The sequence below is a fragment of the Canis lupus genome, chromosome 30 (genome assembly GCF_003254725.2).
Source record: "Canis lupus dingo isolate Sandy chromosome 30, ASM325472v2, whole genome shotgun sequence".
In the NCBI taxonomy this organism is placed as follows: Eukaryota; Metazoa; Chordata; class Mammalia; order Carnivora; family Canidae; genus Canis; species Canis lupus.
Window position 1 is genome coordinate 18,036,314 of NC_064272.1, and position 27,127 is coordinate 18,063,440.

Consider the following 27,127-nt stretch of genomic DNA (forward strand, 5'->3'; position numbering starts at 1 on the left):
GTCCGGCTTTCTAGGCCCGGCTGCGCCCCCGCCGGGGAGGGGGGAGGGGGGAGGGGGGAGGGGCCGCCCCGCCCCAGCTCCGCGGGGCAGTTGTTTTCCTAAGTCCCGAGAAGAGCCTCTGATGGGAATCCCGTCCGCACCTGTTCCGGCCGCAAAGGCCAGGCCCAGAGGCGTGCGCGCGATCGCAGAGGCCTCAGAGACAGACTGGGACTTGGGGGGGTGGTTAGCCTGCGCCTGGGGACTAAGAACCCGGAGGCGACAGTCTGGAAAGTTGGGCTAGACTTTTGCCTCCACTTGAGAAGAGACTGACAGGGCAGCCCGGGTGGCGCAGCGGTTTAGCGCCGCCTTCAGCCCAGGGCGTGATCCTAGAGACCCGGGATCGAGTCCCACGTCGGGCTCCCTGCATGGAGCCTGCCCCCCGCCCCCGTCTCACAAGTGAATAAAAATCTTAAAAAAAAAAAAAAAAAAAAAAAAGAGAGAGAGAGACTGACAAAGGCTACGCACAGCCCTCCGCAGACGACTCCCTTGTAAGGGTTATCAGCGTCTCTCGATTGGACAGAAGCATCCAGGTGTGTGCTGGAGATACCTGTCTTTGGATCTGGGATATTTCTCCTGCGGCTGCGGAGTGTTCTCCTGCAGGCTGTTCATTCACTCACGTTTATTCAGAACCTGTTAGCACTGGAGATGTAAGGGAGAACTAGCATGTGGCCCCTGCTCTCAAGAACCCTGCCTTCTAGTGATGAAACAAGCCCCCCTACAGCAGAGTTTAATAATCACTATAGTGGGAATAGTTGAGTACTCAGCTCCAGGATAATGGCTGCTTCTAAGAAATACATTCCTGTATTTCTTAGAATTCTCTTTATTTTACTGGCCAATTCCTCTATTATAGTTAATACTTCTTATACCAATCTTTCTCTGTCCATGATACTCTATGGCTTCTTTCTCCTGGTTGGACCCGCACTAATACAGAACTCGTACCAGCAGTGAAAATTCTGGGGGTTCAGTGGTCTGGACTATGTTGAAATATCCCACCCAGGGTGAGAGATGAGTTGGTGAACTTTGCATCACCTATAAGAAAAAAGAGGCAAGACCCTTGGTAGGTCCTTCTGGATTTTGGAGGCAACATCCACCACATATGAGTGTGTGAATTCAGACCATCTACAGGCCGGCGGATTGGGGAGAACAAGAGAACATTCTGCAGCACGTTTAGGCTGTAGTACAAGCTGCTGTCCCACTTGGGTCTTTTGCTCCAACAGATGCAATGATATGTGATGTGTCAAACAGGGATCCCGTATGGAGACTCCAGCAAATACCAGTAGAAGAATTACAGCACAGACCTCTGGATTTTCAAAGAAAATCTGTGTCCTCTTCTGCAAATAGCTAGTCTCCTTTCAAGAAGCAGGTTCTGACTTGCTACTGGATCATGGTAGAGCCTGAATGGCTAATCATGGGATATCAGGTGACCATATAGCTTGAGCTTTCAGCATGTGGATGTTGTCTGACCTACCCAGACATAAGGCTGGGCATGCACAGCAGCAATCTGTCATCAAGTGGAAATATATATATATATATATATTTATAATTTATATATAATGGACTGAACTCAGGGAGTCCATTAGGCACAAGTAAATTGCATGAGTAGGTGGCTCAGAGCCCTGCAACACAAATTCTTACTGCTTTGCCTCCTCCCTCATTCCATGCCTATGGCCTCTGAAGGATTGCTTATGATCAGTGGACTGAGAGAGGAAAAACTCAAGCCTAGGGATCCCTGGGTGGCGCAGTGGTTTGGCGCCTGCCTTTGGCCCGGGGCGCGATCCTGGAGACCCGGGATCGAATCCCACGTCAGGCTCCCGGTGCATGGAGCCTGCTTCTCCCTCTGCCTGTGTCTCTGCCTCTCTCTCTCTCTCTCTGTGACTATCATAAATAAATAAAAATTAAAAAAAAAACCTCAAGCCTAGATTATGGATGGGCCTATATGATGTGGTGGTACCACATGAAAGTGGACAGCTGTAGCATAACAGACCCACTCAGGGGTGACTGTGAAGACATTGGTAAAGGAAAATCCTCGCAGGGGCCAGAGATTTAAGCCAGAGATTTGACTGTCCACTTTGTCTGGAGTGAGAGATAGCCAGAGTGCTTATCTGCATTGACTCTTGGGGAATTGCTGATGGTTTGGCTGGATGGTCAGGGCCTTAAAAAGATCAAGATTGGAAGATTGGTGACAAAGGAATCTTAGAGGTATGTAGCTGGATCCCTCTGAATGGTTACAGACTGAAGGTATTCACGTCCCATGTGCAGATTAAGAGCAGACTCTTACTCAGATAGACAAAATGCTGTGCTCTGTGGGTGTCAGAGAGCTTCTTTACCCAGCCAGCACAGTGCTTGTCCTATGGCCCTGTGAACATAGAGGCCATGGCAGCAGGGAGAGTGTATGACGACGATGGAATTCTCTTTACAGAGGTTGAAATGGCCATTGGTACTGCTGGGTGACAGGTCTACCAGCAGTTTATAGTGAGCCAACTGAATTTCATCAGGAAGGAATATGAATCTCCCTACATTAAGCTCCCATTTTAACTGTGTTTGACATCTTATGGGTTCCTTATGGAATTAAAAAAATTTTAAAAAGATTTTATTTATTCATGAGAGACACAGAGAGAGAGGCAGAGACATAGGCAGAGGGAGAAGCAGGGAGCCTGATGAGGGACTCGATACCAGGACCCTGGGATCATGACCCCATGACCCGAGCCAAAGGCAGATGCTCAACCACTGAGCCACCCAGATTCCCTGAATTAAATGTTTTGATATATGTTCATATTTTATTTGCCAGAGAGTCATGATTTTACTTTTTTGAACATTGTATTTTAGCAACAAGCACAGTTTTTTCTTAGATTTGGAGTAGTTTGGTGGTGAGTGGTAAATCTGGCCCTGCCATTGGTTAACTCTTAATAATTATCAGTTGGACCAAATAGCAAATGAACAAATTAACCTCTACACAGAATTTCTGACCCACACAATGCAAGGAGGCAGTTTGCAGTCAGATTTGGTTAAAATCCTAGCTCTGCCACTTAGAAGCTGTACAGCCACGAGCAAGTTATTCAGCTCTCCTGGCCTCAATTTCCCTACATAAAAAATGGAGGTAATAAACTGTCTACATCATACAGCTGTTACAAGGATTATGTGAGTTGGAGGATGCAAGGCGCTTAGCACAGTGCTCGGCACATAGGAAAAGTTCTTTTTTTTTTTTCGGAAAAGTTCTTTACAGAGAAATTTTTATTATTAATATGAACTAACCAGGATTACCATGCTCATTGTCCTACCTTTAACTGAAAATCAGAAGGTTTTGGTGTTTTTTTTTTTTTTTTAAGATTTATTTATTCATGAGAGACACAGACTGAGAGAGAGAAGCAGAGACGCAGGCAGAGGGAGAAGCAGGCTCCATGCGGGGAGCCCGATGCGGGACTCGATCCTGGATTCTGGGATCACAACCTGAGCTGAAGGCTGATGCTCAACCACTGAGCCACCCAGGCGTCCCTGGTGGTTTGTTTTTTAAAATACGGAAAATAGCTACAGACTACCTACTATTTTTCCATATATATTTTTTAACAGCATTACTCTGATAGAATTCACAAACCATAAAATTCACTCTTGCAAAGTCTATAATGGCAGTTTTTAGTATACTCCCAGAGTTGTGCAGCCATCATCACTAATTCCATGACCTCAAAGGAAATCCTATACCCATTGGCAGCCCCTCCCCATTCATCCCACCCTGAGCTCCATGTAACCACCAAACTATTTCCTCTCTCTGTGGATTTGCCTATTCTGAATATTTCATATAAATGGAATCATATACTGTGTACTCCTTTGCATCTGGCTTCTTTCACTTAGCACACTTTTTTCAAGGTTCATCCATGTGGCATGAATCAGTACCTCATTCCTTTTTTATTGCCAAATGATACCCCACCGTATGACTATGCCACAGTTTGCTCATCCATTCATCAGTTGTGAACATTTGGGATGTTCCACTTTGGGCAACTGTGCACATTTGTGTTCAAGTTTCTGTGTGGGCATGTTTTCATTTTTCTTGGGTATAGACCCTATGGTGTGAAGCCACCTATTATTGGGGAGCACGGACAGGTTGACCTCTGCTTCATGGTTCCTGGTTTATGAAAAAGTCAAGTGTTCACCGGTGGTATATTGGTTACATAACCATAGGTTCAAAGAGAGGCATTTTTCTGCTGTTACAATCTTTGCGTAAATGCTCTTACCTTAGATATTTAGCTGTTCATAGTTATTTATATTAACCAGAGCATCATTCCTGATCCCATCTCCTTACTAGAGGGTCTGCATTCTTTTTACAATGACATGAACATATCCATTTCATTTTTGCCATCAGAAATGGCCATGAGTCAGCCATGTGGAGAATGAGCAGTCCTGAAGTCCAGCCCACTCCAGCCACGTCCCATCTAGAGAGCAACGGGTCTGTGGTCTGCCTTGAAGAGTAACCCAGTGCTCTCCTAGCACAGGTGAGAGGGTGAATGGATTAACCTCACGTTCTTACAAAGGATCCATGGAGACAAAAATATTCCCTGAGAACTTTTCCCCAACTTGCCTCCTCAGAATTCCTGGCCCACTTCAAGTCCTGCCCAGTCCAGATCTCTAGGAACTGTATCTATATTTGTAGGACCTGTATTTTTTTTTAAGATTTATTTATGGAGAGAGAGAGACAGACAGAGAGAGAGAAGCAGACTCCTCACTGAGTGGGAAGCCTATGCTGGGGCTCAATCTCAGGACCCTGAAACCTGAGCTGAAACCAAGAGTCAGACACTTAACTGACTAAGCCACCCAGGCACCCCTAGGACCTGTATTTTTTTTTTTTTAATATTTATTATAGACATAGAGAGAGGCAAAGACACAGGCAGAGGGAGAGACAGGTTCCATGCCGGGAGCCCAACGTGGGACTCGATCCTGGGGCTCCAAGATCGCGCCCTGGGCCAAAGACAGGCACTAAACCGCTGAGCCACCCAGGGATCCCCCTAGGACCTGTATTTTTAACCTGCAATTGACCCGAGTGGTTTTCTCAGCAGGTAAGTTTGGGAGGTGGCAGATCTACAAATCCCTGCGCAGCCAGCTCTCCACGACTTGGGAGGAAGCCAGGTGGCAGCAATAAGGCCCCAACTCCAAGCCCAGTTAATCAAACCTGTCTGCAGGGCTCACCCCAGGATCCTAAGTGTCCTCTTCTGAAAAGCTTTTCAGCAGTCCGCAGGCCCCAGTTGGTCTCCAGCCTCCGGTACCTGTGCCTTCCCACTGCCTGAACCTCCTTTGAAGGCCTCTCCTGAATGACCCTCAACCCCACCCCTCCCTTTTTGTTCATGCTCCCTTAAGGGTATTACTCTCCTTAGGGACTTTTCACTGGGTGCCTGGGAAGGGCTCATTAGCCCTATCAGCTGTTTTCAAAGTAGAGGCCCAACCCAAAACCCTTCAGGGGAGGGGGGGCGGGCCCAGGATCAAAACTCCTTCCATAATAATACTGACTCTTTCTTTGTGTGCGTTTTTTAAGACTCTCATGCTCTGAGGAGTTATCCAGAGCCTACTAATATGTGGGGAAAGCCTCACCAATGGAATGTGTGTGTCTGTGTTCTTGTCTCTTACAATTTTCCTCAGTTTTAATTTCTAATATGGTAAATATTGATAGATATAACCCACATAACCAAAAGCTCAATAATTTTTAAAAGTGTAGAGGGCTCATCAAGACCCAACACCTCGAACCACTGGCCTAGATGAATCTCTAATTGATGATAATAACTAATTGGATACATGAATAGGGGCTGCTTAAGGAGGGAGGACGGCATGAGGGCTGAGGGGAAGAAAGAGGAAGGAAAGGGACATAGGGAAGATGGGGGGTAGGCATGGGAGAGCAAGAAGGGAGAAGGCAGGAAGCAGGGAGCTAACCCCTGCTGAAGATGAGCCAAAGGCTGAGGTAGGGCCTTCATGTATTTTAGCTCTGTCCCTCCACACACGAGGAAACTGAGGCTGAGAGTCAGATATCATAGATGCTATCAGAGTGGGACAGCTGGATCTGAACGTAGGCGCACATCCTTTGTCACTGTGCTGCCCCCTTCTAACTTACAGATGAGTCCTAGTGCCAGTGGTGCCACCTTCTAGCTTAGCTGAGAGTCCGGGGTACAAACACTTTTATGACCTTTTTGCTGTCTTGAAGCCACTTCTTTTTTTTTTTTTTTTAAAGATTTTTTATTTATTTATGAGAGAGAGAGAGAGAGAGAGGCAGAGATACAGGCAGCGGGAGAAGCAGGCTCCATGCAGGGAGCCCGACGTGGGACTCCATCCCGGGTCTCCAGGATCAGGCCCTGGGCTGAAGGCGGCGCTAAACCGCTGAGCCACCCGGGCTGCCCCTTCTAATCGAGGGAAGGTATAGAGGTGGGCAAGGGGTGGAAGGGGGACATGGATATGGAATGCCTACCTTTGGCTCATTCCAGAGTTGGGCCGGCAGCTCGGCCCCACTTCTGCAGGGCCAGCCACCCACTTCCAAAGCAGCTGCCTTGATTTCGGTTCACAGGTATTTCCCATACATACCCATCACCACACTCCTCCTTATCTGACTCCCCTTCCTGCCTAACCCTTCTCTTCTCTGGCTGTGCACACCTGAGGACACATCTGTGTGGACCCTTCCCTGCAGCTGGTTTCATAGGTTTGCCCCCAAGTCCTCCAGAAAGAAGAAAAACCGATGACAAGACTCCACTCAGCATTATTTTCAATATGCAAAATACAATTTATTATCTGGAGTTACCCCAGAGGCCCCACATGGTGTAGCATATTCCAAACCACGTGTTCCATCGATAAATGCTAAAACAACACCCACTACAAAATCAAATACTTCTAGGGAGGTAGCTTACTGCCAGTGGGGATAAGTGAGTGTTCTAGGGAATACTTCACAGTTTTTTTCATAGCTTTTTTGATTGGAAAGTTATGATCATTTTTGCACATATACTGAAGATGCTCTCTGCCTCTCCAAACATGTACCATTGAATTTGCTTTCCTTTAGTCTAGGTGACTTTTCCTTTGTCCCATCTTCGTTTACTTGTGGGAGGTCCAGGTCAGAGAGCAGAGACACTAAAGGGTCAGTAGGAGAGAGGGAAGGGGATCCCATACCCAGGAGATCAGGAGCAAACTCTGGGAGTTCTGGGAGTGGAGCTGGGGAATCCCATAAGGTGCACTCTGGGGGCTGACTCTCTCAGCAGCTGGCAGGAGCTGGGGAGATCCTGTGTCCATATCCCTGAGCCCCTGCCCAGCCTGAGATCCACTGGGGAATGATCAAGAAGGTGGATGAGAAATGGTCTCTGTGGACCACCTCCCTCCCACCTCTGGGCTCTTTGGAGTCAAGCAGGAGCCTTTTACATTTCTCTACCCCAGGGTGTGCTGCACAGTAAAACCCTCAGTAAAATGTTTGCTTGGCAAATGACTGAATCTAACCATTATATTTACTTGAAAAGAATTGGTGGAAAAGCTAGCCTGGCTGTTTCTTGACTGACTGGCCCATTATGATACCTGAACAAGTGGTTTTGAGGGTAGGCCTGGCACACATCCTGATGTTTGCAGGAGCACCAGCCAGATCCAGGCCTGTCTGATGGCCATGCCCTGCTCCTGCTCTGGAAGGGCCTCTCTAAGCAGCAGGGCCTGGGCTTGGCTTGCAGGGCCAGAATTAGGACAAGAGAGGGGTCTGGAGGACCCAGGGCACTAGCACACACAGCCCTGGGGCACCACAAGACCCCAGACCACCCACAGGGCAGGCCTCCACCAGGAGTGATTTTCGGTGTGTGAGGCAACTTTCTATTTCTCTAAGTAATGCATGCTATCTTTATGAATGAGGGGTTTGCTAAAACAAAGATTAAGCCTCAACACCTTAAGAACAAGGAAAAGAGGGAATCTCCTAACAAAAACAGGTAGTGTCTTCCAGAAGGAAATGCTGAATTTCAAATAAAGACAGGTATTTTCTGTGTTATTTTTTCTCAATCTAAGACACACAGAGACATTATCACTCGGGGCCTATCAACTAATTTGTGTATGTAATTATATTTTCAGTGCAATAAATATGAATATGCTTCATATGGATATGATCTACTGTAGCCTGAGTGGATACTACTAGTTCTAATACATCTAATACTACTAACAGGTTTTTAAGTAGGTTTACTGTCTTATGTTCCCACACAAGAAAGGTTTTGGTTTCTCTGGGAAGCATTTGTGTCACAAACCGCTTTTCTCTCAAATGACAGGAAGGATCCTGTCCAAGCGATTCATCGCATCACTCATGGAATTCATAAATCAAACATCCTGTCCACTTGATGGATCTCTCTCCTCTATTTATGACCGTTCACACAGAAGGAAATGTTTGCTCTGAAAAAAGATGTGAGACTGAAAAAGAAAATTTTACAATAAAAATATTTTTTTAGAAAGGGATTTTGTCCAATTACGAATTTTCTATCACAGATCACCAATCAACATGGTCTGCCTCATATAGTCCGCTGAGATCAGCACTTCCAGAGGAAGTTTCCAAAAGACACAGTGCACGCTGAGAGAATCAGATTCTAAAGTGCTCTGAAAACAAATCTGATTCAAGAAAGTCCTGGGGACGTATTATATGCTGAATCCTACTGGTAATAGGATGCATTGAGACTGTATAATTAGAATAACCTTAAAAATGGATACATTTTAAAAAGCATTTAAAATGCAAAACACTGTACTTGAAGGTGTTCTAGTGCTGAAGGCCCACACCGGTGTGTTTCCAGGGGTGGAAGTCGTAATAGGAATATCAGAGACACAGAGTGAACTTGCATCCGTGGAGTTGCTCCTGTAATCTACATTGCAATAACCCTCAGATTCTCTAGAAGAAAGAACTATTTACATATGACGATTTCAAATTCTACTCTCAGGTGCCTACGTGTGCATCTCGAGGAGATGATTAAGCCCAGACCTGCAAAGCCACCAACAGATAATTGTTAGTCCCTTAGTAATTAACGACTTGTGAAACTTGAGTTTAAAGACAGAAACAATGTTTTACACACACACACACACACACACACACACACACACACACACGCCCCATCCAAAATAAAGCACTCGTATTTTGGATGCATAACACCTTACTCCTGGCAACTCAAAGGTGCTTCTTTGGACCTGCCTCTCCCCCTAGCTCTGCTGAATCATCTGCAGGGCATCTGTGGCCTTCCTACCAGGGACTGGTAACTCCTAGGCTGAGCACCTAAACCATCTGTACCCACACACCTCACTGAGTACATTAAGGTGACTTTACTGATTTAGGAAACTCTTGCCCTGGAAGATGAATTCACAGATACCTTTGTTGTATGTTTTAGGAACCTCACAAAAATCCTTTATTTATCCTAAGAGTAGACTACTCAAACTACCCTTTTTAGAAAAGACATTCACTTCTCAGGCCTACCCAGAGCATCAACAAATGACTGGTTACTTTTCAAGACTGTCTTCAAAATCCTCTTCCTCCCCTAACTATGTGTCCAGCAATCTTAAAATTATTATTCCACAAATGTCCGATCCTAATTAAATCCCTGCATCTGGCCTTAAACCAGACCCCCCCTTCCCATACCTCCTAAACATATGTCTTTGTTCTTATATTCTGAGAGGCCACTAAGACTGTCAAGTTTGTGCTCTGTCCCCACCGAGGTAAGAAATAAACTTAGAAACTTAAGAAATAAACTTTGCTTTATGAATAGGCTATTTTGGAGCTATTTATGAGGAGCCAACATCCAACAAGGTCATAGAGCTCTTTGAGAATCTGATGAAAGCCATGAGGACAACTCTTCCCAGAAAAATGGACACATTAAATGTGACCTATAATTTTGGGGACTTCATGAGTTCCCTAAAGCCCCTCTGTGGGTCTCACAAAGGTGTGTCACCATGGAATAAGAAGGTTGCACCACTGAGAGGTGAGATTGACACTGTGGTTTGCCCAAGATAGAATCAGAAGAATCCTACTTTCAGGATCAATGGGAACTGCTTGAGTCACCTGGCCCAATTATTACTTCAATTACATGCTGATACATAGTTATTTAACCAAGTTTGAACACCTGCCTTGATGGGGGGACTCCCTACCTCTCTGGGGCAATGGATCGGTTCTGGGGCCATGAGCTGAAATTAGAGCACTGTCTGGCTGACATGCCCCATGTTTACGCTGAGCCTCTGCTTTAAGAAGGCCAATCACTCTTCCTCTCACACACACAGTAAAATAAAAAAATGTGTCTCTTACTCTTAGGGTATGATCCCATGATCCTGAACAAAAAGCAGTCCCATCAGGGGAAACTCGCAGAGTGCTGACTCGGTTTTCATGTCCAAACAGGATGGAGACTCGGGACCCCTTAAGAACATCCCAGACATTGATGGTATAATCGTTGTATCCAGCAAATAGTAGGCGACCTCAAAGTAGGAGGATATGATGGTTATTGAACCAGTTCTTCCCTTTCTGTTTTTCTTTTCATGACTTTCACTCATGCGATCATGCAGTCACTTGCTCGCTCATTCATTCATTCATTCATTCATTCATTCATTCATTCATTCAATCAACAGTGATTTTGGGCCTGCTATGTGCCAGGCATTATGCTTTGCCCTGGGGATTCTGAGAAGAGAGCACGGTTACTGTCCCTTGTGGAGGGTGGTGGTGGGCAGGCAAGTAGACAAAAAATGGACACATGGTAACACCATGTAATAAGGGCTGTATTGGAAATGCTTAGCTGTGTGTACAATGCTATGTGCTCATGGAGGAAGGGGAATCAAGGAGGGCACTACACAGGAAGTAACATGAGTTCGCTCTTGAGGGCTGAGTAGGAGTTTGCCAGGCAGAGAAGGGAGGCAAAAGATGTTGTAGGCAGCAGCAGCATGCATGCCTAAAAGCACAGATTTAGCCTGGGGAGCTGTGTCTGGGGAAACTGAATGTTCCTATCTGTGCTGCCCTAACTCTTACTAGCCGCATCCCCAGCTGTGAGGCACAGGTGGCATGAGCTTCAAGGCATCGAGAAAAGGGCTCTTGCTTCACTCCCCCTACAGCTGGAAAAAGTCCCTTTTCAGGGAAAAAGGGGAGAATGGAAGGCAGAGGAGGAAATGCCTAGTGAATGGCTCTGCAGATGTGAAGTTTCATGCATCGTTGTCTTGAAGAACAGCATTAGGTGGCACAGCCTTCATTTCCTGTAAAATGAATGGAGTGGGGAGGCCGCTTCAGGTGCGGTGAAGTGGGGGTGGGGGCTCGTGGAAGAAAACCAGTGCAAATGCAGATTGCTTAACACATTGGCTCCCAGGAAGTTCAGCTGAGGGAAAGCTTGATGGAAAGCTGGGTTTCATTTATATCCTGTCTTACAGCCCCAGGGAAGCTTCTAAAAGAAAATCTTACCACTGAGGGAGAAGTCCACACTGGATGCTCCAAATATGATACTCTCTTTGGAATAGATGGCAACCTCTCTGTCTGCCCGGAGGTCATAGAGACGACACTGGGGTGACAGAGAAGATAAAGGAACACTTAATTCTGGCTCCAGGTTGGTGAAGAGAGGGCCACAGGGCTAGAGGCAGGTGCCTATGGCTTGTGTAGTTGGAGGATGAGGGAAATACCTCTGGTTTCTTCCTCTAGTATTTTCTTCCAATTCCTATTAATTGGCATGGATCAGTGGAGATTCAAAGAAACAGCAAATACAGAAGATTTGGGAGAGGAATCAAAACCGAAAATGAAACCTCTTTTTTTCTGATAAAGGATACATACTCATAGTAGAAAATTCAGAAAAACTCAGAAATGCCTAAATAAAAATCACCCCAAATCCTAGAGGTATTTACTTACACATCGAGGCTATTTCCTTCAGTCTACTTCCATTTCATGCATATATTTAAATGGAGTGGGTATTTCCTTATCACTTCTATTAACATCAGGTTATGAGCATTTTTCTCATTAATCTTCAAAAAGACATGACTAACATGGTTGCTGAATATTTCTTATGTGGATATATCAGAATCTGTTTAACCATACCCTGTTAAGAGTTTTAATTATGTCTAATTTTTCTCCTTTATAACTAAAATTTGGGGGACCATTCTTAGGTAAATATCTTTATGCATATCTCTGATGTTTTCCTTAGAATAGTTAAGGAATAGAATCCGCAGAATAAAACTGTTTCAAGAAATAGTATGGCCAGATCAAAGAATAGGGATGTTTTGAAAGCTCTTGGATCATATGGCAAAACTGTTTTCCAAAAGAATGGTACCAATGGGCCTAACTCCAAGCTCTTTGACCACATCACCTCCACAATGCAGCATTTCACTGCTAATCTAAATGAGCAGTTATCACTTAAACTTGCATTTATTGGAATATGGGTGGTCTGATGGTCTGAAAATGTTTTTCAGGTGTTGATTTGCCATTTTGGATCTCCCATGTTGTAAAAAGTCTACATTTTATCCCCTTTTTAAAAATTGGGGTGTTTATCTTATTGATTATCCAACTCCATTCATATCTAAAGGATTTCAATTTGGTCATATAGATGGCAAAAATTTTTCATAGATGTATGCCTTTATATTTTGTTATACATTTTTTGACATATGGAAGTTTTACATTTTCATTTTCATTTTTAAAAAAGATCTTATTAATTCAGTTTATTTGTCTTCCCTCCGTCAAATCCTGAGCCAACCACTTTCCCCAGGCTGCCTATAGAGGTACAGCAAAAGGAACATGTAGGGCAGATGAGATATGGGAGAAATAAGTTCCAAAAGTATTAATTATACTGTATGCGGTCTGTAACCATGGTTTCCACTGAGTACACCCCTCATTCCTGAGATTTGGCAGCTCGGGGATAAGAAAGTGATCATCTGAACACTTAACAGTTAGAAAAACCCAAGTGTCTAAAAATTGACTAGTTAAGTACATAACAGCATTTCCATAACATGAAATACTATTCAATCACTAAGAAAATACAATGTAGATTGGCTACATTGGCATAGGAAAATGTTCACAATCAATTGCTAAGTGACAAAAGCAAATTATAAAGCATTTTGTTTAAAAATTAAAAAGACACAAAGGAATTCACCCAACTGTGATTTTCTTGGGTTGGGAGGTTAAGGTATTTTAATCCCCTACCATTTGCCTAAATGAATTCACTTTATTACTATAATAAAAAAAAACATTAATTTTGAAAAATAAAATTAGATCATTGCATATCTCTTTTTTTTAAAAAAATTATTTATTTTAGAGAGAGAGAGAGAGAGCACACATGCAAAAGAGTACAAATGGGGGAAGAGGGAGTAGCAGGCACAGTGCTGAGCCAGGAGCCTCAAACCCAGGATCCCAGGATCCAGGATCATGACCTGAGCCGAAGGCAGATGCTTAACTGATTGAGCCACCCAGGCACCCCTGCTTCTCTCTTGGAATAGGATAAGCTGTCATAACATAGAAACATACCGTAGCATCATCTGATCCTGAAGCAAAGGCATCTCCACTTGGGTAGTACCTGCAGAGAGAAAGTTTGGATAGAAAGAGCCTTATTTAGAGTGGTGATTCTCAATCCTGGGTGCCTATCAGAATCATCTGGAAATCACCTGGGAAGGTTGTCCCATGCCAGGCCTGTGGAATCTGAATCTGAATCTCTACTTCTAAGGACATAAGGACCACTCTTCATAGAGGCCAGAAAGGGAGGCTCATCTGGCTGGCCCACTGGCCTCTAGTTTTCTCCCCTTTTAAGTAGGGGCCTTGCAGAGCGTTGGTGAGGAGTAACTGAGATGATGTGTGTATCTGCACCAGGCACTGAACACAGAGCAGGCGGTCTGTAACCATGGTTTCCACTGAGTACACCCCTCATTCCTGAGATTTGGCAGCTCGGGGATAAGAAAGTGATCATCTGAACAGATACTGGAACCTTATGTACAGAGCCTCTGCACTGACCACTGCCTGCCTCCACGTGATACCTCTGGTGAGGGACTTTACCTTGCCCAGCCTCAGTTTCTGCATTTGAAAAGCAAGGATGCTCATGCATTTTCCCTGTTGTAAAGACCGAATCATATAGGCAAAGACCTAGGCATGGTGCCAAATGAAAAGCATTCAACAACTAATGCTTATTACTGTTCATTGTCTTCTCGGGAAGACATTGTCTTCTCCTTTTCCTGGGGAAAGGGAAGTCAACACTGAGACCTAGTGGATGTTAGAGGAAGTGGGGTCAGGGTAGGGGCAACAGCATGAGTGAGAGAATGGTGCATTTTAAAACTATATTCTGTGAATATATAGGGGTTTAGTTTATTTTTGTGGCTTTATATTCTGTCCTGCATTGTACCGCCTTCATTTATTATCTGTATTAATTTCCTTTGATTTTCTAGGTAATTACTGCACATTTGCCAAAAGTAATAGTCTTTTCCCTTTTTCTCTATCCTACAATTGAGGGCAAGGACCTAGAAAGTTCTTACTAACATAACATTTCTGTTGTTAATGTAAATAAGAACTGTTCTCTTGTTCTTCCTTTTAAGGGGAACAGGTCTAGTGTCTTTCCCATTAAGTATAATGAAACTTCTTAGATGATTCTATTTCAAATACTATCTTGACAGTGCCATCTTCCAAATTTACATGTCGAGTCCTTGCTTCTCTCTTGGATCCAGTGCATACATCCTGCTACCTACTCAACATCTCCACTTGGTTGTATGATAAGCATCTTTTTTTTTTTTTGTATGATAAGCATCTTAAATGTAACTGTCCCAAAGCAGAGCTCCAGAACCATGTGCAATAACCACATCCTACCTGTACTTCTTCCAGTCTTCCCTGCCCTAGTAAATGGATCACTGCTTACTGCCCCTTATGAATGGTTTGGGTTCCCAAGCTCAAGGTCCTTCTCTTGTAATGCAAACTCTGGCCTGTGCAGGTGTCATTTGGTCCTCTCTATTTCACCCTGTGGATTTGGGGTTCTGGCAACGAGCACAAAAACGCCAATACCCTGGCTATTGCCACTGCTGGGAGTAATAAACTGTCCTTCATCTCAAACCCCGGAGTTTTGTGTCTTCTACTAGCATCCATGAAACTGTGGCAGCCTAACTTGATAGCTTGCAGCTAGGGTAAAATCTCAGAAATGTCACATTCTGGACATTTCTGTCTCCACAATGTCTTCCTTAGTTCCAGCTACCATCACCTCTTTCTTGAACTCACACAACTTTCTAATTGGTCATCACACTTCCATTCTTTCTTCCCTACAGTCTATTCTCCAAACAGTAGCCAGAGTGATCTTTTAAAGGCAAAGCAGAGACCACGTCAGCCACCCCCCAAACTGGCCTTTGGTTAGGTCCTTCCACATCTCATTTTAACCCAGTTATGTGCAAGCCTGTCTCTTTCAAACATCACTTTCTCAGAGAGGCCTTCCCAGACCATTCTAAGCAATAACCCATCCCATCCCATCTGCCTGTTTTACTTCTCTCCTAGCACTTAGCACCACCTTAAATTAAATTGTACATTTATTTATTTGTATTTTGTCTTATCTCCTGCAAGAAAGTAAGAGACCTTCTCTATCTTGTTCACAAGTTCCTGGAACAATGTCTAGCACATAAGTCTCAATATGTATTTACTGAATAAATGAATGAGAAATACTGACTCTGTTTAGAGAAGTTAATATCAATTGCTCTGAGTGGCATGAAATTAAATATCTCCAAGAGATCTGGAGCACCGTCAGGGCCACCACAAATCAGCCTTTCTTGCTGGGGAGACCTCTCTCAGCCGAGTAAAAGGAGTCTGGATGTGGGTTCTGGGCTGAGCATTACCCCACACCAGGGATCACCAGCAGAATGGAGAATTTACATGAATATTCTACTCACTGACCGGACACTGTTGATGTCAGATTCGTGTGTTTCAAAGGCCTGCACGCACTGGCCGGAGCGCATGTCCCATACCATGGCTTTCTTGTCACATCCCTACAAATGCAAAGTTACCCAGAGTTATGGCCACTGCAAGGCCTGTCTACGGACAAGCACGAGTTCTCATTATGTAACAGAGCTGTTTACCTCCCATTGGCCAAAAAGATGCATTTCTGAGACTAGCTTCACCTAAGGCTGCTTTCCTCAACGGATAAGCCCTGAGAAGATGAGACTATGTCTTGGGGTGTGGGGGAGCAAGGGAGGGCACCCAGCTTTCCCCTTCAGCATGTTTTCTTCTTTTGCACCTTTCCAAGGGGTGCAAAACCCTCCAAGGACTCCTTGCTTTCCTCCTGGGCACTTTTCTCTTTGTTCTATCCTTCCCTTTCTCCCTTTTCCTTATCTCTGCCTCCCTAAGCCCAGGGGGAAGGGCAGGCAGACAATGGGTGCACGGTGGGACCACCCTGCTTTGTCTCAGGTGTATGGGACAGCCCTGAGCAAAGGTAGAGCACCAGGGGCCCTCTGCTGCATGCTGGCTGGGCGTCATGACCTCGCCAGCAGTTAGCTGGGTGTCCTAACAAGTCACCGTCCTGGGCTTCTGCCTCACTACCTATAAACCCTCTCTAGGTTGCCGACATGACCCAGAGAATCATAAACATGAGGTTTTCACATTATACCATCATGGTTCTAGGAGCATATGACAAGTTCCTGCAGAGCAATCCTGTTATCCAGCTTGGGTAGGATAATGCAGACTCACTAAACAGAAGTAATGGCTTAAAATTGGTGTTCAAGCTGCTGGTTTCAGCTGCAAAGAGCGGGATGAAGTACCATAACTGACTTTTCAGAAGTCCCCGCTGTGGGGGTTCAGCACTCTGATTATCTTTAATGAGGATGTGGACAAAGCAATCAGGAGTGTCTTTAAATCTTTTAAGGACACTAAATCAAACGGAGGTCAGTGCTCTGAAAGACACAATAGAATCTACAATGATATCAACAATTTGAAAAGACAGTGCAGTTGAGGAGGGATAAATACACTTATTCAAAGGCACGGAAATGAAACATATGCAGATGGGGCCAAATACCCAAGAAGAAAATGGGGTTCCTGCTGATTAAAGGCCACACAGCCCTCACCTGATGCTCAGCTCTAAGACCTAGGCAGCTTGGAGCAAAGGGCCCTTCTGTCCTCCAGCTGCAAATGCCACACAATGGTCTGTCCGCATGTCCTCTCTCACCTCCCTCCTGACTAAAGTGACAGAGGACCTGAGCCAGGTCAGCTGGGTCAGTTCCCCATTCTTATTTCTGGTTGTCCACAGACATACTGGCCTCTGACATCTGCGTAACATATTGTCAACTCTCCCACCTAGTATACTCCACGTCATATCCTGGGGGAGTGGGAGTACTGTTTTGCATCACGCCCAATTTACAGATGAGGAAATTTAGTCAAGTAGTAAAGCTGGGACTCAGGCATCCTGATGGAGTGTTCCTCTGTGCCACCGTGGCCTTCAAATGTTCTCTGCTCTCCGTGTCCTGGGGTAGGAGGGTGACGGTGAGTGGCAGGGGCAGGGCAGGGTGGGACAGGGTCCCACAAGCCCCATGCCCGGATCACACCACAATGCTGCCTCACTTCGGCAGCCATCTGACTGGCTTGGTACTCTTGTGGCTCGTCTCCAGTGATTTCAGATGCTGACTCTGCTATTTGCTTGAGGAATAACCTTTTAAAATGTGGTAGATATGCACCTCAAGTCACAGCATTCACATGAGAACATTCCAGATCCCAGTGTAGACTGGATGTCAGCAGCAGAACAGGAGAACCCTCAGAGCCCTGCACTGTAACCACCCACTAAGCACTGGCATTGCCGTGGGTGTGATAGTGAGTGGAGGACAAATCCTTCTAGAGAAATGTCTGATCCACCCCCTAAATTTGACAAGAACTGCCAACATAATCCTCCCACAGAGACAAAGGGCCCCTAGGGATTTCCCTTGGGTCTTTACCCCAGATACGAAGGTGTTGCCCGTTTCTGAGGGGGCCAGGTCCAAGCACAGGACGTCAGCCCCGTGCCCGTGAAAGCTCTGCAGCAGTTGTCCGCTCTCCACGTCCCACAGGGCGCATGTCCCGTCGCCGCTCGCTGTCAGGATCTGTCCACAGAAAAGGACAGCAAGAGCGTTGTCATTATGACCTCTGTTGGGGGAAGTCACTCTGATGCTGAAGTTTGAAGGGGGAAAAGGAGGCTCTTGGAACACACACACAGACACATGCTTTGCTAAATCTGGATCCAAGCACAGAAATATTCTCCTGTACTAAGAAAAAAAGTTCATTTACGACACCCTCACTGTCCTCGAGATGTGTGTTTATGTGCCTGTCCTCCTCCAGAGTATGAAATCGAGAAGGCCTCTGTGCTGTCTCCGCAGAGCTCTGCGCCTGCCTGGCATGGAGGAAGTACTCTGTGAACGTTTGTTGGACAGAACTTGCTCAGCTCCCATGAGCAGGCCAGACACTTCTAGTGCTTCTCAGCTCTCAATATGCTCCCCAGCCACCGGGCTGCTTGCTAATATTGCATCTGGGGTGGGGCCCGAGTCCCCACAGCTCTCACTAACCCTCAGCTGATGGCAGTGCCAATCATGGGACTCTGCCTGGGGCAGCACTGGACCCCGTCAGGCAGCATTTTGTTAGACATGCGCTCCGGTGGTTGCTTCTCCTAGGAGCAGGGGAGTGCCCTAGATGGTCCTAGGGCCACCGAGATTCAACAAGCATTTGCAGTGTGCTGATGACATCCAGGTGCTCTGCTAATAGGCATTCGTTAGCGTTTGCACAAAGATTGTGCCTTGGTCTCTGCTGTCTTGATACTGACCTAATTCCGAGACCAGGCACACTTTCCTGGTGCTCTGCGAGGCAACACGAGACCGAGTGAAAACAATCTAGCGGCTTGCTTCAGGACATACCTGCTCCTGCAAGGGAAGACTGGGAACCCAAATGAAAGAACGTAACCAGGACTATTAGCTTGCTCATCCAGACTCACTTCAGGACCTCCACCTAACGGGGCTCACCAATCAAAAGCTAGTGATGTCGTTGCCAGTTTCCTGCCTGAGAGACACACCTTAACATCACCCAGCCTCGACCCCCCACCCCTCCAAGTGTTCTTCCTCGATTTCTTCATTTTGAGGTGCTGTGGAGATCGTCAAGTTGGGGTTCTCCCTGACTGCAGTAGGTCTAAGAAAGTTGGCACTGACGGATAGCACGTTTTCCCGAGGATCTCAGCAGACAAGATCACGATAGAGTGAGAAGTGCTAAGATCCAGGCAGGCCCGTGGGATGGACAGCAAGCCCACTCTGGCAACATCCAGGCCGGTCTCCAAGGATGCATGAGAGCTGGCCAGGTGAAGGCCTGCACAAAACGAGAGGTCGGAGGACTCTGACCCGCGGGCAAGATGGAGCTGTGGGAAGCTTCTAAGCCAGAAGATAAGATCAAAGGCAGGTTTTAGGAAAATGTATCTCAGGTCAGTGCAGCCAGCCCTCAAACAGCTTCTGCAAACTTCCAAGTACAAGGGCCAGCCATACAGTGAGAGGAAGCCTGCAGTGCCTGGGGAGAGGCTCAGCGGGTGGAGTTAGGGTTTTAATTTTTGCCACAGCCTCACAGTGTGTGAGGCTTGGGCTCAGGCTGAGCATAGCTTCGTGGGGCTGAGGGAAAGGCAGAGGAGGTGCAGGGCTCCTAGCCTCTCAGACCCAGCTGGCGGTACTGCAGAGCCTGGGGTGCTGATGGCACAGCCTCCCTGCACCCCCACCTTCCTGCTGCTCACAGGGCCTGGATGAGGTGATAAGACTACAGGAAGAGGCTCTTGTAGGGTCAGTGCCACATAGAGAGCCCTCTGTGAGTGGAGATTACCAATGGCTGAGGAGAGGAAATGAGCACCAGGCTTAAGGACTGCTAGCATTCAGCGCACCCACTGACTGCACTGCGCCTCCAAATCCCTCCTGCTGGTGGTGGTTTTCTTCTTTTTTTTTTTTTTTAATATTTTATTTATTTATTCATGAGAGACAGAGAGAGAGAGAGAGAGAGAGAGAGAGAGAGAGAGAGGGGCAGAGACACAGGCAGAGGGAGAAGCAGGCTCCATGCAAGGAGCCCAACTTGGGACTCGATCCCAGGACCCCAGGATCACGCCCCGAGCCGAAGGCAAGCGCTAAACTGCTGAGCCACCCAGGGATCCCTGGTTTTCTCTTCTCTCCTTCCTTCCTGTTCTCTTCCCTTGTCTCTTACAGGTACTTACAAAGAATCTTTTTTTCTATGCAGGAGAGAAACACAACTCAGGAAGAGGAATCTACTCTCACCCTGACCTGGTGCCTCCTGCCTGCCAGCAGTCTGGGGAGGCCTAGAATCTCCTTGCAGCTAGAAGAAGCCACTTTGGAGCTCCTCCCTGAAGCAAGAGCTAGATGAGTTCCAGAGAGCTTAGGCTTCTTGGGTGTGGCCCCCAAGACCCTTCTCAAAGCTCCCACTCCGGAGCAGCTCTCAAATTTGAGGAATCTCCAAGGCTGCAAAGCTCCTGTTTTGTGGGACTCCCTCAAACCTTGGCCTGGGTACACCCAGGCTTATAAAAGCAGCTTATGAAAACACAAGACTTAGACTGGGTCTTAATTTGGGTACTTATATTTTATAATATACTGTAATTCCTTTTACTCTCTCCTGGCCCACACCCACTCCTGCCCTAACACTTGCAGAGAGCCAATAATCTCCAGTCTTTTTTGGGACATCCAAACAATCTGCTTTAAATGATTACCTCAGCTTAGCTCTTTAATTTGCAAATTTTCCATACCATATTCTTCAAAGAAATGAAGGGTTTTTAAAAGTTATAAGTAAATAGTAAAGAAATATTTTTAAAAACTTAATATTTTTGTGATCTTCATTACAAGTAAAAATTGAGTTTAAAAACCAAATGCTCATCACGATAAATGCACTAAACAGAACTTCTAACACGTTGTCAGTCATTTACTCAGAATGTAGAGAATTTGTAGGTTATAGGGCCCCTGGGTGGCTCAGTTGGGTAAGCTCAGGTCATGATCCCAGGGTTCTGGGATTGAGCTCTGCATTGGGCTCCCTGCTCAGTGGAGAGTATGCTCCTCCCTCTCCCTCACCCCTACTTGTAGTCTCTCACTCTCCCATATAAATAAAATCTTAAAAAAAAAAAAATTTGGGATCCCTGCGTGGCGCAGCGGTTTAGCGCCTGCCTTTGGCCCAGGGCGCGATCCTGGAGACCCAGGATCGAATCCCACAATCCCACGTTGGGCTCCCGGTACATGGAACCTGCTTCTCCCTCTGCCTTTGTCTCTGCCTCTCTCTCTCTGTGACTATCATAAAAACAAAAACAAAAACAAAAACGAAACAAAAAAAACAATGGTATATATATCTAAAAAAAAAAAAAAATTTGTAGGCCTAACATTGTAATCTTACGACAGCCTCTTGACTTTTTCTTTTTCCATCCTTGATTATCAAAATGGAAGGAAACTTAAGATTCATTAAGGTACCCAAACCAGGCCATGCATCTGAATCACCCAGGAAGCTATGATTATTAATAATAATAAAGTAAAAAAATAAATAAAGTAATCAGGGATCCCTGAGTGGCTCAGCAGTTTAGCGCCTGCCTTCAGCCCAGGGCATGATCCTGGAGTCCCGGGATCGAGTCCCACGTTGGGCTCCCTGCATGGAGCCTGTTTCTCCCTCTGCCTGTGTCTTTGCGTCTCTCATGAATAAATAAAATCTTTAAAATAATAATAATAATGAAGTAATCAAACCTAACATTTATTGATATTTACCAGGGGCTATCCTAAGCATTTTACACAAATCATCCCATTCAATCCTCAGAATACCTTATGAGAGAAGAATTTGCTACCATTGTCTCTTGAAAGTGAGAAACAGGAAACGGAATAAGGGCAACCCTCTCGGGTCCCCGCCCTCTTCGAGAGCTTTGTGCTCTATCACTTGATGAACTTTACTATTGCTCAATAAACTTTGCTGTGCCGCCTACCAAAACAAAACGAAAAAACAAAACAAAAAACCCCAAAACCAAGAATAAAAAAACAGAATAAAATCTTGTTTAGGGGACACCTGGGTGGCTCAGCAGTTGAGCACCTATCTGCCTTCAGCTCAGGGAGTGATCCTGGAGACCCGGGATCGAGTCCTATATCGAGCTCCCCCCAGGGAGCCTGCTTCTCCCTCTGCCTGTGTCTCATGAATAAATAAATAAAGAAAATCTTTTAAAAACCCAACTTTGTTCAGGACTGAGCCGCTAGAACACAGTGAAGCCGGGATTTCATCCCAGCTGCCTGACCCTGAGCCAAGACCTTCACCCTGCTCTGTCTTCCAGGGTGCATCCGCACGGTGGTAGCCAGCAGGGCCACCTCTACCCTGGGCTAGCTCCTGCTTTGCAGGAAAGCACTTTCTAGCTTACAGGTGCCCTTTTGATCTCCACCTCCAGCACCTGTGGTAACACAGGGTGAGGGTGATGCGACTCCACCAGAGGGACTTTAGATATCTGAAGACTCATTGTTCTTGCATCCCTCTGAGCCTTCCTTCATCCAGGCTAAATGTTCTGTGTTACTTTGGCTGCTCCTGGGACCCAAAGACACCTGGTTCTGGCCACTGCAGCCAGCCCAGCCACAGTGCTCTCTACCGTCCAGGTCTATGAGAATCCTGGTCGCAAACAACAGGTGCAAACACTGCACACCGAGTCCGAACACCCTTCTGCTCAGCAATTAAACAGCCAGTCACCTGGTCTCCCTGCCACGAGACTCGCCTCCCCTTCTGACCTCAGCCAGCTGAAACCAGAGTGGGCCATGGAAGGCTTTAATCTGACTCAGATACTCTCCTTAAAAGAAACCCAAATCTGACCCAGCTCCTGCAATGGTTCCCTGTCCATCTCGAGGGTCAGGCCGACTCAGGGGCCCCTTTGATCTGGCCCTGCCCACCTCTCAGGCTGCCTGTCTCCCACTGGGCTGCCCTCACACTTCACTGGCAACACCCCCTTTCTCCAAGGCTTGCCATTTCAGCAAGTTTGCCACCACCCCTCCCGTTCTGAACTTTCAGCTTCCCCCGCTGTTAATCACAGATGGTTTCCATGAAGGTCCTGAGAACAGAGACTGAGTGTGAGCGAGTCCACCTCCAGAACCGGCGGTATCTGGCAATGTGGGTGGTGGGCACCTACGAAGATTTGCTAAATAGATATGAATGAATAAACTAAGGATCCTTTTATGACTTGTTAAAAAACTTAGTCAAAGTGTTAAAATTCTACTGTTTTCACCTTGCAGTTTATTCGAAGTAGGGAACAGATTTACTATTGAAAGCTTTTTCTTTTGGCATTGTTAAAACAGGAGTATAAAGTAAGTACAATGAGGTGTATAAAGTGCACAACTCTGGAGCTCAGCAGCTCATTCAAGTTTTACACATTTAAGCATGTTGCAGCCACTGCTCAGACTGAAAGATAGGCATCTCCACCCCCTTAGAAGGTTCTCTGTTCCACTCCCATAACCACCAAGTAAATTAGAGGAGGATGTTGAATGTGGTATGCAGTTTATCTCAGCTCTCTCTTATTAATAGCCCTGACTTTTCCCATTTTTGACTTATTAAAAATAATAATAACCAATGAGAAACAACGGGAGCTCCCTCTTAGAGCCAGCTGCTAGAGCACACCTCTCCTGTTAAGAAAGACACTTACACTGCACAAAGTAGACCTTAAAATAAAGACTGTAACAAAAGATAAAGCAGGGCACTACATAATGACAAAGAGAAAACTCCAACAAGAAGATATAACGATTGTAAACACCTATGCACCTAACATAGAGCACCTAAATGGATAAAGCAACTACCAACAGACACAAAGGGAGAAATCGACAGTTATACAATAATAATAATAATATGGGACTTTAACACTCCACTTACATCAGTGGATGGATCATCCAGACAGAAAATGAACAAGGAGATGGTGGCTTTGAGGGACACATTGGACCAGATGAGCCTAACATACATTAGAATATTCCATCCAAAAACAGCGGAATACACATTGTTTTCAAGTGCACAAAGAACATTCTCCAGAATAGATCACAGGTTAGGCTACAAAACAAGTCTCAATAAATTAAAAAAAAAAAACTGAAATCATATCATTCATCTTTTCCAAGTACAACAGTTGAGCACAATCACAAGAAAACATCTGGAAAGAACACAAATCAATGGAAGCTAAATAACAGACCACTAAATAATGGGTGGGTCAACCATGAAATCAGAGAGGAAATAGAATATACATGGATACAAATGAAAACAAAAACACAACAGCCCAAAATTGTTACGATATAGCAAAAACTGTCCTAAGAAGGAAAATTATAGCAATACAGGTGTACCTCAAGAAGCAAGAATATCTTGAATAAACAACCTAACCTTACACCTAAAGGAGCTAGGAAAAGAACAAAAGCCAAAGCCAGTAGAAGAGAGGAAATAACAAGATTAAAGAAATCAGGACACCAGGGTAGCTCAGTGGTTGAGAGTCTGCCTTCAGTTGGGGGCGTGATCCCAGAGTTCCGGGATCGAGTTCCATATCGAGTCCCACATCGGGTTCTATCTACATAGGGAGCCTGCTTCTCCCTCTGCCTATGTCTCTGCCTCTCTCTCTCTCTCTCTCATAAATAAATAAATAAATACATAAATACATAAATACATAAATACATAAATACATAAATAAAATTCTTAAAAAAAAAGAAGAAGAAATAAGTGACACAGAGACTAAAAAAACAATAGAACAGGTTGATGAAACCAGGAGCTGGTTCTTTGAAAAGATCAACGAAATTGATAAACCTTTAGCCAGACTCATCAAAAAAAGAAGAAAGAGAACTCTAAATAATAATCAGAAATAAAGAAGAAGAAATAAAGCTTACACTAGAGAAACACAAAGGATTATAAGGGATATTATGAAAAATTATATACCAACAAATTCGGTAATCTAGAAGAAACAGATAAATTCCTAGAAACACATCCCTTTCCAAAACAGAATCAAGAAGAAATAGAAAATTTGAATAGACTGGTTACTAGCAATGAAATTGAATCACTAATTAAAAAAAAAAAAAACTCCCAAAAAACAAAATTCCAGGACCAGATGACTTCACAGATGAATTCTACCAAATATTTAGAGAAGAGTTAATACCTATTCAATTAAACCGTTCCAAAACCTAGGAAAGCTCCCAAATTCATTCTACAAAACTTGGGTTATCCTGATACCAAAACCAGATTAAGACAGACAGACACACACACACACAAAAGAATACTACAGGTCAATATCTCCGATGAACGTAGATGCAAAAAATCCTCAACAAAATATTAGCAAACTGAATTCAACAACACACTAAAAAATCATTCACCATGATGAAATAGGATTTATTCCAGAATGCAGGGTGGTTCAATATTCACAAACCAATCAACATGATACCTCACATAACAAGAGAAAAGATAAAAACCATTTGATCATCTCAGTAGATGCAGAAAAAGCATTTGGCAAGATTCAACATCTATTCATGATAAAAAACTCTCAATGAAGCAGGTTTAGAAAGAACATACCTCAACATAAGGCCATCTATAAAAAAGCCACAGCTAACATCATATTCAATGGGGACAAACTGAGAGCTTTTCCTCTAAGATCAGGAACAAGACAAGGATGCCCACTCTCACCACTTTTACTCAACATAGTACTGGAAGTTCTACCCACAACAATCAGACAAGAAAAAGAAAGAAAAGGCATCTAATTTGGTAAGGAAGAAGGTAAGTTGTCACTATTTACAGATGACATGAGAGCATATATAGAAAACCCTAAAGATTCCAGCAAAGAAACTACTAGAACTGATAAATGTATTCAGTGAAGTTGCAGGATATAAAATTAATACATAGAAATATGTTGCATTTCTATACACTAATAATGAAGCAGCAGAAAAGAAATTAAGAAAATAAGCCCATGGACAACTTGTACCAAAAAGAAGAAAATACTTAAGAATATACTTAACCAAGGAGGTGATAGATCTATACTCTGAAAACTGTAAAACATCAATGAAAGAAACTGAAGACAACACAAATGGGAAGATATTCCATACTCCAGAACCAATATTGCCAAAATGTCAATAGCCAAAGGACTTTACAGATTTAATCCAATCCCTATTAAAATACTAACAATATTAAAAAATACCAACAATATTTTTCATAGAACTAGAACAAACAATCCTAAAACTTGTATGGAACCACAAAAGACCCCACAAATTAGCCAGAGCAATCTTGAGAAAGAACAAAACTGAAACCCCAGATTTCAAAATACACTGCAAAGCTGTAGCAATCACAGAATTATGGTACTAGCACAAAAACAGACACATAGCTCAATGGAACAGAAGAGATTCCAGAAATAAATCCACGCTTTTACAGTCAATAGTAAAGTAGGCAAGAATATACAATGGAAAAAAGACAGTCTCTTCAACAAATGATGTTGGGAAAACTGGACAGGTACATGCAAAAGAACGAAACTGAACTACCATACACAAAAAATAAATTCAAAATGAATTAAAGACCTAACCATGAGAGCTGAAACCATAAAATTCCTCGAAGAAAACAGAGGCAGTCATTTCTTTGACATTGGCCATATAAACATTTTTCTAAATATGTCTCTTTGACCAAGGGAAACAAAAGCAAAATTAAACTATTGGGATTATACCAAAATAAAAGACTTTTGCACAGTGAAGAAAACTATGAATAAAACAGGAAGATCACCTATTGAATGGGAAAAGATTTTGCAAATGACATATTTGATAAGGGGTTAATATCCAAAATAAAGAAAGAGCTTACACAACTCAATACCAAAAAAAGCAAATGATCCAATTTAAAAATGCCAGAGGACTTGAATATACATTTTTCCAAGGAAGACATATAGATGGCCAAAAGACGCGTGAAAAGATGTTCAACATCACTCATTGTCAGGAGAATGCAAATGAAAACTACAATGAGCTATTACCTCAACCTGTCAGAAAGGCTAGTATCAAAACACAAGAAATAACAAGTGTTGGCCAGGATGTAGAAAAAAAGGACCCTCTTGTATTATTGGTAGGAATGCAAATTAGTGCAGCCACAGTGGAAAAGAATATGGAGGTTCCTCACCAGTAATTCCACTACTGGGTATTTTACCCAAAGGATATAAAAACACTAATTAAGAAAGATGTATGCACCCCTATG

The 27,127-nt window shown here is 44.4% G+C and overlaps 1 protein-coding gene across 3 annotated transcripts in view; it reads right to left on the reverse strand.

Moving 5' to 3' along the window:
• Positions 1–6,763: 6,763 nt before the first annotated feature.
• GNB5 (G protein subunit beta 5) overlaps positions 6,764–27,127 on the reverse strand; it is a 42,082-nt gene continuing 21,718 nt past the window's right edge. For all 3 annotated transcript variants that reach the window (XM_035708804.2, XM_025472771.3, XM_025472772.3), the window contains 6 exons: positions 17,884–18,027; positions 15,860–15,951; positions 13,472–13,520; positions 11,429–11,525; positions 10,295–10,461; positions 6,764–8,986 (listed from right to left, as the gene is read on the reverse strand). In XM_035708804.2, the coding sequence (XP_035564697.1) occupies positions 8,975–8,986; positions 10,295–10,461; positions 11,429–11,525; positions 13,472–13,520; positions 15,860–15,951; positions 17,884–18,027 (561 nt within the window). In that variant the 3' untranslated portion in view covers positions 6,764–8,974. The remainder of the gene's footprint in view (positions 8,987–10,294; positions 10,462–11,428; positions 11,526–13,471; positions 13,521–15,859; positions 15,952–17,883; positions 18,028–27,127) is intronic.